The following is a 12,703-nucleotide window of genomic DNA, read 5'->3' on the forward strand; positions in this document are numbered from 1 at the left end:
ATGATTGTATAACTATAAATTTGCTAAATTCTTGTATATCTAAATGGATTAATTTTATGGTACATAAATTATGTTAATAAAGCTATTTTTGTAATGGTTTTGATGCCAGGGACTGAACTCAGACTGGATTCATGGTAGGCAGTGCTTCTCAACACTGAAACTACATCCCAGACCCAAAACTTTTAAACACCATTATAACAAAATCTTAGGAGTAACTTTTAAGACTGACAGCCCATTCATTTCAAATAATTCCAATACAATGACTTCTAATATACTACTAGGATTAACATTAGCAATTGCTTGAAAACTAAACAAGTCATCTTTGAAAGACTTTCCAGGCAAATCTCTCTCTGAATGTTACTGATCAAATATTGCTCCTTCAAGCTATAAGTCTTGTAATTGTGACAAAAATCTGCTTATTGTTTACATTAGGATCATCTCTTTTCTATTTTACTAATTTGTTTTTACCCTAATCTTATACCCTATAATATTCCATTTTATAAAAATCTGTTACTTGATATTGACCCAATTTTCCATGAGTTTTCTCAGAATATTTCATAACCTGAAATAAAAATCTTAGTATTTATACTGAACATTTTTAAATACATACATTCTTTCTAAATATGAAAACAGATATTTTCCTATTTTTTTTCCTCCTCCTTTGCTCATTAAGTCACTTCAAGTGCTGTCCCCGATAAGTTTCAAACATTTCAATTGTTTCAAAATTCTTCTTTGCTTTGAATTTGATGGGTTCTTATTTTCAAAGCACTGTTGACTTCCATGCTCAGGATGGCTTGAATTTCAGCCAAGTACAGATATGTCAGTTAATGTTCCCTCTCAGCAGCCATTGAGAACATTTAACTATTAAAATCAAACTCAAGTCAAGTCTCATATGAAACATTAAGTGCCTACAACAGATAAAAGTACAAAGCTAAAGATGAAGTAGATATCACGAACTATGTAATGTTTTGAACAACCAACAATAAAAATTAAAAAAAAAAAAAAGATGAAGTAGAAGACACCCTGTCTGCTATGGCCCAAAGCAATCCCAAGTTATAGCCGTTAAAAACCAATGTTATAAATTACAAGATACTCTTATGATTTTGGCAAAACACAACTCCAAAAATTTTTAAATTGAAAATACTAACACTCAAAAGAGAAACTTGAAATACATTTAAATAATTTTTTAAATCTCAATTAAAAAAAATAACTATAAAATGATTTTCCTTTAATTTCCCTTTGAAACTCCATAAATACATTATTCTTTAGGAATTCCATTTGCTACAAAGGCCATACACCTTTTATCATTTCCTGATTATGACAGATTTTTTTAAAAAAATCAACCAAAGACAAGTCACATAACACAAACACTGAACTTAGAGGAAAGTAGTCAAATAAACTGATAAACAGGAAATGCCACTTGCCTAACAGATAGTAAAGATGATGGCAGAATGCCTGATAAAACAGTTTTATGTAACTGAGTTAAAAAAAAAAAATTCTATCTGCCTCCAGAATCAGATATAAAGAAAATGTTCACTCAAAATGGCAATAAAATATAAGGATAAACCTGGAAAGGGAAATTAGTACAATTAAGAATTTTTTAATTTGATTACAAAATATGAATCCCTTCCCCTCAGAAATCAAAGGTAAAGGTGCCATGAAAATAACTTCGATTAATCTCTATGAAATAAAAATTATTACTATGGAATTGTAAAAATGGAGGCAATAAGGAGTTCAGAAGTACACTCAAAAGTTTACAACCAACTAAATGAACCATAATTTGAACCCTATTTTCCATATTATGTAGAAATCACAATCCAGGTTTTGTGTCCTCAGTTATTCAGATATATATTATATAATTCACATTTTAAAGTGTTTTATCATTACATTTTCAAATTTGATAAAATCGAATTAAAACATTTAACTATTCAATATAAATCATTGTTAAAAGTATAAGGTAACATTAAAGGAAATTACTGAGATGTCATAAGTATTTCCTATTTAATATATACAATTCAATATTTAGAACTACATAAATTAATTCTTCCTAAAAGCTGATTCAGTTTTTTACAAAGGCATATTTTGTTGACTATAATAAATATATCCCCAGTACCACTTTTCTTTTTTATTCTAAAATTCTTTTCATTAGTTTTAATTTTCTTCTGTCATTAATATGCAAAAATTACAGGTCTACAGTAAGTAGTCTTGAAAGTAACATGTTTTAAACTCTAAGCAAAGTGCACATTAAACTTGCTACAATTACTCATACTTCTTATCATCAAATAAAAAATAAATAACACTTCACTTAAAACCTGAGGGGAATAAGAATTCTCCTGGTAAGGATATTATGTAAAAGATTTTCCAGGTTTTTGTTAAATAAATGTACTTGCTCTCATTAAAACTTTTTAAAAGTCTAATGAAGAAAACACACTTACAATGCCATATTACACAACTATAGTATTGTTAATTAAATAAAGCAGCCCAGTATAGTTGTAAACATTTTAAATGTAGTAAACAAGACTTGGCATATCTTTTCTCCCCAAAACTTGCCATTACAATGCTCTTTATGAATAATTATTCTTCCTGGAAAAGTTTTCAGGTATATTTTAGTATTTTCAAAAATAATACACTGAAATAATATGTGAAAAGATTTATCATGGCAATTTCACTGAAGCTTTTATTGCCTCTGTTGGTAATATGACAGGGATTATAAGAAACACAATTGAACTTACAGAGATATGCAGATGATATTTACTAAAGATAACCTTGATTCTCAAGTATTTTTATATGTGGGTACTTCTAATTTTATACATTTTAAAATGTGTACCTGTTCTGACATTTGGCAAAAACGAAACTGTACCTGTGGGTCAGTTTGAAACAAAGAATCAGCATGGGGAGGTGACCAGAATGAAGACTGAAACACTTATGAATTAAAGCAATTCAAGTTGTGTGTGTATGTGTCTTCCTCTCTCACAAACTCGCACACACTCACACATGCATACAACCATACGTGTAAGCATTATTTAGTACAAAATATCCCTGTAACCATTTATCCTCAGAATAATCACACCACATTAAATCAATTTTCTCTTTTCAGCCCTAGTAATAGTTTTGTTTAATTCTAAGATGCCATCATAGTGAACAACCTTAACTTTAATGCTACATAATTATATTCAAAGTTTTATGTATTTTCGTTTATAATTACACAGTAATTATAAATGTTTAGTACCAAACTGATGACAAACACTATTTTGTTGAAGAGGGCTTGCATTTAAAAGGAAAATTCTGTAAAATCCAAGGCACTAGGCCACAACCAATATCAGATTTTTATGAAAAACAATTTATATTGGGGAAAAAAAGGCTAATGTGATCTCATTTCAAAACACAGCATACTTGAATTAGTCAATCTGAAAACAATAACATAACTTGAAATCTTTAAGACAGAAAATAAAACTTGAATCTTTAAGACAGAAAACACATATATGTATCATTTAAAATTTTTTCATAATTGAAGTTCCTCTTCATATTTACAAAAATTAAATCAGGAAATACTGAAAACAGCAGGATTCTTTTCCTTCTTTTGTTTTTCTTTTATAATAACCAATTCCTGTAACCTGAACAGAAATTTTATAATTTTTCTTTCTGCAGACTTACATTCTTCAATTAAAGTTATGATTGGAATATTAATATAATATCTATGGGATAAGCTTTTAGTCAATTTCCAAATCATGTAAATAAAAAGCAGTTTTAATGTCATTGTTTCTTAAAATCATTTCCACATCTGCATAAAACGTACTGCTATTCTGAAGTACATACATACATTCCTTTTTTAATACTAGACCTTAGAGAGTACCTGGAAATACCAAGCAATATCTGTTCCTATTAAGAGACCACAGTCATCTAACGTTTGAAGTTCAGCATTTTTAACATGCCTTACGGAAATGTTTAAGAAACCAATAAACCCTTCTTCACATGTCAGTAAATAAGCAGAGAAATGAGCACTTTCAGCAGGAAAGCAGTTCATGGGTCTTGTAATAAAAAAAATGCATACAAGAGAGTATTCTGCTTTGATGTGAAAACTGAACTAATTTGAGTGAAAGAAAAACAGTAAAAAGACTAAGTTTACAAAAATAGAAGCCAGATTGGTATTTTGCATCAAGTACATGCTTGTTTGAAAATCTTTGCTCCTGAAGTAAATATTTGGCAACCACAGTGATTAGCAGTTAAAGCAATTTCAACAAAATAAGAAGTCATCAAAAATGGACTACTTTTCTGAAAGAGCAGTACCTATATTATATAGATTGAACTTCATGGCTCATCACAACCATTTCCAAAATTTAATTCCTACTATCTTTTTATAAATTAAAAGAATTTCATTTGTGTTCCATAGTGCGATGACCAGAAAGAAAAAAACAAAAACAAAAACCCTCATGCCTAAATTTAGAATATTGTATTGTGTGGCAACCCAAAACATTCAAAACAAATTAAATAGTTTAACTTATTGATAGGCATATAAGCATTTCAAAAGCATAATGAAATCTAATTATGTATCGCATAATGTAGATAAGAGTGGAATCTAACATTATGCAGACATTTTCTAAATAAAAGCTCCCTGTAGGACCATTATATATAAACATGGGTAAAGTTAAATGCAGACTAGTTCTGTGAAACCTTTTTGAAATTATGAGTCTGAAACACATTTTTCAGGTAGGCACCAAGTTATCCTAAAAATTTTTCACGTTGGTTATTTTGACGTTTCTTTCATCAGATTCTCTACGCACATCAACAACACATATGATTTGTCAGGAAAAAGAAATATCCCCCCAAACCAAAACACCATTTCAGATCCAGTACACTTAAATATATCACTCTCATTGGAAGTGCTATCAGCATAGTCTTTGCAACTAGCCCAAAGCATATATTTAAGAAGTTCTTATAAATTGTTTGTGATGTTCATTATGTTTAATTCTTATGCCAAACTGTTTTCTGATGAAGACAGCATTGTGCTTTATGCGAGAATGGAAACCTCAAAATAATCACCATAAAGCTTCTAAGACTTATGGGAGAATAAACTAGGATGGTCCACAGATATAAGATGAAATCCACAACGTTGGAATTATAAATGTTTAGAGCGGCCCAGACTAGAAGACAAGCCCAAACCACCATTAGAAGAATGAAATACGATATGGTCCAAGATGTATCCTTAAAGTTTTGTCTCAACCCTCAGTTTGAATTGTGAGGATTGATCTTCAGTTCAGTCCAGCCAGCAGAAATTGACTGTGCAATTTTCCGTTGTATTTATTGTACAGACTATGTACATTCTAGAAGGTTCCTTTAGTGCTACACTGTTGTACTTTTTGTCCCAGCAATTTGAGGGCGTGCAAATTCCACAAAGTCATCAATGAGAACAGGCCATGCTCCTGGGAAAAAAGAAAAACCAAAGTAAGGCTAATATTTTAATAGATTCCTTTGGTGGTTTTGTTTTTTTGTTTTTTGGTAGTAGAGATTGAACCCAGGGGCACTTAACCATTGGGCCACATCACCTGCCCTTTCTTACATTTTGTTTATAGACAGGGTCTTGCTGAGTTACTTAGGGTCTTGCTGAGTTGCTGAGGCTGGCTTTGAACAATCCTCCTGCCTCAGCCTTCTGAGCTACTGGATTATAGTCATGTACCACTGTACTCAGCCTTCCTTTGGTTTTTAAAAAATATCTTCCTAAGAGTTAAATTATATCATTCTTATCTTTTACCACTAATAAGTGTTTCAAAATTCAAGCTTTGTAGTTTTTACCCCAAATATTCCTTGTATTCTCTCTAATCTGTTATTCCAACATATGGTTGCTCCCTAAGTGATAAAAATAATTCTTCTGGCAATCAATCAATACTACAGCATTCTGGTTTCCTGAAGGCCACTGAAGTCTGGCAACGGAAGTAATTTGATCAAAACTGGCAGCCTAATGGATGGCCATTAAGTGATAACATGCTGCCAGCGCTGTGAGCATAGCAGGAAGAAACAAGTTTCCAGGCACTTTGTGGCACTCTTAAAAAGAAAACTAACAGCAAGTATCAAAATCTATTCTATTTCATGAAAATAAATGACTAAAAGATTTTAAATTGCACATATGCACATCTCTACATATCCTCATGCCAATCTCCAAATCAGGAAGGTCTCTAGTTTTGCATAAAACCTAACAGAAAGCCTAATTATCAGGCATACGTAAGATTAAACACAGTGAAGACAATACATGACAACAAAAATGGAGAGAAGACACCATCCCTGGTTAGTTTAAATGGTTCCAGGACACTACAAAGAGGTCAAGACCAGCCATAGAAGATTTTCTAATACTACCATATTTAGCAATCTCAAAAAGTCATCCTGCTAGGGCTGGGGATATGGCTCAGTTGGTAGAGTGCTTGCCTTGCATGCAAAAGACCCTGGGTTCAATCCCCAGCACCAAAAAAAAAAAAGCCATCCTGTTAATTTTCGAGGGGGATTAGGTAAGTATGTGTGAATAAATCAATTTAAAACAACAAAAAAAAGTGTATATAGTGGTAGTAGATGGCAGCATCATTTTTATGAAGAAACAGCAGAAAAGTACTCAATCAATGAATGTTTACTGAATACCTATAGCTAAAGTGCATTTCAAATTAGGCAAAATCAGTGAACTTAAAGAGCTTGCAAACTAGCAGAAAACAATAAAAATACATAGGAGTAAATATAAGAACACATTAAGAAGAGAATATATTCTTTCAACTGAAAATCTAAAATGTAAGTGAAAATCACTCATGCTTTTCTTATGTTTTTCTGGCAGACAAGAATACTGGTTGGCTTTTTTTCTTTTCTTTTGCTGGGGACCAAACTCAGGGCCTCACACATGCTGGGCAAGTGTTCTACCACTGAGCTACACCTCTAACCCACTCACTGGATTTTAAAGAAACCAAATGATATAGATGGTAAAGAAAATGAAGGCATTACATACATTTAAAATAGCATACATAGGGATTGGGGGCATAGCTCAGAAGTGGCAGTCTTGGCTAATGCCCAGGACCTTTTGGCCTTTAAACTGGTCCTGAAGCAGAGATAAGTGAAGAAAGAATACTACTAAAGATAAAGAACTATATCTTGGGAGCTGGGGTTGTGGCTCAGTGGGAGAGTGCTTGCCTAGCATGTGCAAGGCACTGGGTTCGAATCTCAGCACCGCATATAAATAAAACAAAATAAAGGCCCACCAACATCTAAAAAAGACTTAAAAAAAAAAAAAAAAAAACTATATCTTCATATGACAGGATAAATTCAACACGCTGAAGCCCCAAAACCAAAAAATAAAAGAGAATAAATAAAAGCTCAGGAGGAAAATTCAACTCTAAGAAAAACAGCCTCTGGATAGGAAGTTCAGGGATATGTGATAAAAAGAGATTAGAGGCTGGGTACAGTGGCTCATGCTACAACGCTAGCAGCTCAAGAGGCTCACAAGTTTAAGGCTAGAACTAAGCAAGGCCCTAAGCAACTCTGTGAAACCCTGTCTGTAAAAAATAAGGACTGGGGATGTGGCTCAGTGATTAAGCACCCCTAGTTTTAATCTCCGGTAACAAAAAAAAAAAAAATTAGAAACAGGGCATACCTACAATCCCAATGATTCAGGGAGGTTAAGAGAGAAAGATTCCAAAGTCAAGGACAAAAGGGGCAATTTAGTGAGACCCTGTTACAAAAAAATACAAAAGGGCAGGTAATTTACATCAGTGGTAAAGTGCCCCTGGGTCTAATCCCCAGTAACGCCCCCACCACATAAAAGATAGCAAATTAAAAAAAAAAAAAAAGTTTTATTACCTTCTTCATCGTAATTAGACATGTCATCTGCAATCATTGTACTGAAGTCTAAAAGAAGATTCCAAGTATCTTTTGGTATTGATCGTTTATGATGTTCCTATTGAAAAATAAAAACATTCGTATCACTATAAAGAGTTAGAAAAAAATAGTCCAGATGACACTAAATATAAGAATGCAATTCTGATAATCAAATTTCTTATTCTATGTCCATTTACATGCTCTTAAATGAGTAATCATGCTTTAAAATGTTAATTCCTCTTTACATACAGCATAATCATGGAGAAAATATATGGAACTATAGAAAATGTGAACTTACCAACAAAAATTTATTCCATAAGTCTAAGAATTTAAATCTTCCATTAAGCACTAAGTTCCAGTAGGCAATGGCCATTTCTAGATCTGTAAGATTAAAAATAAATTATGTACTTCCATAAATATTCTATAAATATTTGTCCCTGCAAAAGAATAAGAACTAAAGAAAGGCCTTTTAAAAAAACAAACCAAAAAAGAAAAAAAAAAAACCACACTTGTATCCTGAATACTTATGTACTAAAAATTTCCTAAAGTTTGTATCCTGTTTTCTCATGATGAATGGTCCTTCAAGGCCTTCCTTCATAATAAAGTGATAACACTTTACCACTTACCTCACAGAACTGTCCTACAGTTTAAATTAGATCATGTAGTTCAGCCCTTAACTAGTCACTAAGTATTCAGATGTTAGTTAATGTACACCAAGGCAATTTAAACATTTTGAGCAAGATAATTCTTTGTTGTGGGAGGTTGTCCTATGCAATGTAGGATTTTCAGTAGAATCCCTGGTCTCTACCCACTCAATGCCAGTAGCAGTCTCAATCCATACCAAGTGGAGACAACAAAAAATGTTTCCAGATATTGACAAAGATTCCCTGAAAGGCAAATTTGTCCACAACTGGGAATCAATGATACACAACTATAGGATGGAATGCAAAGAACTTCTACTCACAATCCTAAAAATCTCCCACTCCAAATTGGTCCTGACCACAAAGAGACCATCAAGAATACTGATATAGGCTGGGAATGTAGCTCAGTGACAGAGTGCTTACATGAAGCTCTCAGTTTCATTCCTAGTACTGCAGGTAAGTAAATTAAAAACCAATAATTAATACATATGTATATACACACACATACATATACTATATGAAGGGACACTTGGTCTCAGAGCAGAGACAACTGAAGCAATACTACCAACATGATAACTACAACTGTTATATGACAGCATGAGCTAATCTCTTTTAAGGAATTAAAATAGAAAGTAATCTAGCTTTTATGAGCAAATTTATATGTTCAGAACACAATCTGGGGACACATAAGAGATTAGGAAAATGCACACCCAAAATCTGAGCTACAAGAGAAGCTGAGGCAGAAAGATTGCAAGTTGGAGACCGTCTAGGCAGCTTAGTGAAAAACTCTGTCACAAAATACGAAAAAAAGCAGCTGTGAATTTAGCATGAGTAAGGTCCTAGGTTTGATCCCCAATATCTTTAAAAAAAAAAATTGTATAGAATTAATGTCTAATCTCACTTTCTCTTATGAGATTTCTTAGAATGCTAGAAGGGGGAGGTATTCAACATCTCTCTAATGATACAGAATTTTCTCTATCATATGAAGAGAATCTGAAACTAGGATAATTAACAGTTAACTGATTAAACAACCATTTCCCCAAGAGTTAAGAGAATAAAGCCAACCTGAAGGAAAATCTCTCCAGAAACAGTAATATTCTATGTTAATAATTCCACTCCACTCAAATACTCCTTAGTGATTTGACCAAGATATGCTAAAGCTTGATTATCATATCTATATAGCTGCTGTCATCTCTGCTAATCCCCCTTCTATCTCAAGAAGACACTAAACAACTTTTATCAGAATTCCATTTAAATGTTCAGACTGGTTAATCCCCTTTATCATTCCTAGCCATTAATCCAAACTGCAAACCTATCTGGTAATCTACCTTTTCTATTATCCCAATTCCACTACCTTTTCTATTATCTCAATTCCCGTAACTGGCCTTTTCCCCCCAGATTTTTGTTGTCCCTATAGGTCTTCCTTTCTGATCCTCCAGTGCCCCTTGAATGCCCATTACAATACAACTAAATTCTGCATCCTGAACTTTTTTAGAGAATGTAACCTTCAATCCTCTTGTGTTATCTAAATCCTAATTTACAGCATTGCTTTCAAGTGACAGCTGCATTTCCCTCTCAAAAGAACGTGGACACTTTTCTTAGATCACCACTACCACCTCTAAATCACTACTCTTTCACCTTCATGCTTTATGAAATACCTAAAAACTAAATCTATCACTTAATCCCTTCTCAGCTCTATCCTTCTACCAAGCTCCTAATCAAATCTGCCACATTTGCTGACATCTTTGGTAACTGGTTCAGTCCTTCTTGATCCCATGTTCTGTCACCATTCTGAAGGTATTCAATGTCCACGTGAAATGTCTTATGACCACGCACTCTATTAGGACAGTTCCTACCTCTACTCTAGTCCAAAAGCAAACGCTCCTCTAAAAGAAACGCTGCCAAAAGATGACTGAATTAACCAAACAAATTCAGTTAAACTGTAAGAGCTTTAATCAACATGCAAACATCAGCAGCATTTTTAATATGCCAATAAAGAACATGCTAAGAAAGCAAGCAATGTCACTCACAATGGCTATAAAAGAAAATACACAGGATTAAATTCAACCAAAGATCTGAATCCCAAAATGTCAAAAAAATGGTAAAATACCCCATGTTCGTGGACAGAATTGATAAAATGTCCATAGCTACCTAAAACAATTTAAGGATTCAATGCAATCCCTATCAAAATAACAATGCCATTCTTCACAGGGGGAAAAAAAAAACTATTATTCATATGGAAACACAAAAGGTCTCAAATAATGGCCAGGGATACATGACAGAGCGCTTGCCTAGTATGCATAAGGCTCAGAATTCAATCCCAAGTATCGGGAAACGGAAAAAAAAAAGAATAAGTAGCCAGAGCAATCCTGAACAAAAAGAATAAAGCTGAAGCCAGGAATGATGGCATATGCTTATAATCCCAGCTACTTGGAAGGATGAGGCAGGAGGATTGCAAGCTTGAGGCCAGCTGGGGTAACTGAGCAAGACATTGTCTACAAGAAAAGGTGGGTGGGTGATGGAGATATAAATCAGAGAAGCCTCTTGGACTCAGTACCACCAAAAAAAAAAAAAAAAAAAAAAAAAAGAGGGAGGGGAGGGAAGGAAAGGAAAGGAAGAAAGAGAGAAAGAGAAGCTGAAGGTTTCATAATATCTGATAAAGTATAGTAATCAAAAACATCATGGTATTGGCTTAAAACAGACACACAGATCATTGGACAGAACAGAAATCCCAGAAATAACCCCCTGCATCTACAGACAACTGGTTCTTGCCAAAGACGACAATGGAGAAAGGGCAGCCTCTTCAATGCACAGTGCTGGGACAACTAGATATCCATATGCAGAAGACGAAAATATATCTCCTATTTGTTGCCTATGCAAAAGCGAACACAAAAATGGATCAAAAACCTAAACAGATGACCTGCATAATGATGAAACTACTAGGAAAAAGAAGAAACACTTCAAGACATCCACACAGGAAATGACTTTTTCTAGATTAAGACCCCAAAAGCACAGGAAATAAAAGCAAAAACAGATAAATGAATTTTGTCAAACCAAAAAGCTTCTGCATAGAAAAGGAAAGAGTGAGGAGATAACCAAAAGAATGGGAGAAAATATCTGCAAACTATTCATGTGACAAATGACTACTCCCAGAATGCAAAAAAGAACTCAAACGCTGGGCACAGTGGCGCATGCCTGTAATCCCAGCAACTCAGGAGGCTGAGTCAGGAGGATCACAAATTCAAAACCAGCCTCAGCAACTAAGCAAGGCCCTAAGCAACACAGTGAGACCCTGTCTCTAAATAAAATATAAAAAGGGCTGGGAATATGGCTCAGAGGTTAAGTGCCCCTGGTAACAACAACAACAACAAAAAAAAACCCTCAACAATAAATAAAAAATGAATAAATGATCTGACCAAGTATCTCTCAAAAGGACAAATACAAACAACCAAGAAATATGTGGAAAAAATGCTCCTTATCCTTAGCAAATAGGGAAATGCAAATCAAAATCACAATGAATTATCATGTTACTCTAGTTAGAATAGCTACTATTAAAAAAAGTCATGGGGCCGGGGTTGTAGCTCACTGGTAGAATGCTTGCCTAACTCACGTGAGACATTGGATTAAATCCCTAGCACCACATAAAACTAAATAAAGATATTTGTATCCATCTACCCACCCCCCCCAAAAAAAGTCACAATTGCTGGCAAGAATGCAGAGAAAAGGGAACTGTTCTCTTAAACTACTGGTAGAATGTAATATAAATTAGTGCATCAATTTGAAGAGTATAGAAGTTTCTCAAAAAACTAAAATCAGATCTACTATACATCCAGGTATTCCACTTCTGGGTATATATCCAAAGGAAGTGAAATTAGCATATTAAAGAGATTATCTACTCCCCATGTTTACTGCAGCACTATTCACAATAGCCAAGATACAGAATTAGCAGAGGCACACATCAATGGATGAATAAACAAAGTATGCTATATATACACAATGAAATATTACTCAAGACATAAAGAATGAAGTCCTGCCATTTGCAGCAAAATGGATGGAATTGGAGGATATTACATTATGTAAAATAAGATACAGAAGTGCATGTTCTCTCTCACATGTGGAAGTTAAACTTGAATTCAGAATAATAATTACTAAAGGCTGGGGGATAGACAGAGATTGAATAAATGTACCAAAACACAGAAGGAGTTCTGGTGTTCCAC

General features: G+C 33.8%; 1 protein-coding gene across 5 annotated transcripts in view; it reads right to left on the bottom strand.

Moving 5' to 3' along the window:
• Nucleotides 1-2,659: 2,659 nt before the first annotated feature.
• The window catches only part of Dcun1d1 (defective in cullin neddylation 1 domain containing 1), a 42,742-nt gene continuing 32,698 nt past the window's right edge, over nt 2,660-12,703 (bottom strand). For all 5 annotated transcript variants that reach the window (XM_046466862.2, XM_058586212.1, XM_046466863.2 and 2 more), the window contains 3 exons: nt 8,144-8,226; nt 7,828-7,924; nt 2,660-5,420 (listed from right to left, as the gene is read on the bottom strand). In XM_046466862.2, coding sequence (XP_046322818.1) covers nt 5,341-5,420; nt 7,828-7,924; nt 8,144-8,226 — 260 coding nt within the window. In that variant the 3' untranslated portion in view covers nt 2,660-5,340. The remainder of the gene's footprint in view (nt 5,421-7,827; nt 7,925-8,143; nt 8,227-12,703) is intronic.

This window comes from Marmota monax, unplaced genomic scaffold (assembly GCF_021218885.2).
Source record: "Marmota monax isolate L192 unplaced genomic scaffold, Marmota_monax_Labrador192_F-V1.1 WCK01_AAM20220418_F8-fsc00074, whole genome shotgun sequence".
Lineage (NCBI taxonomy): Eukaryota > Metazoa > Chordata > Mammalia > Rodentia > Sciuridae > Marmota > Marmota monax.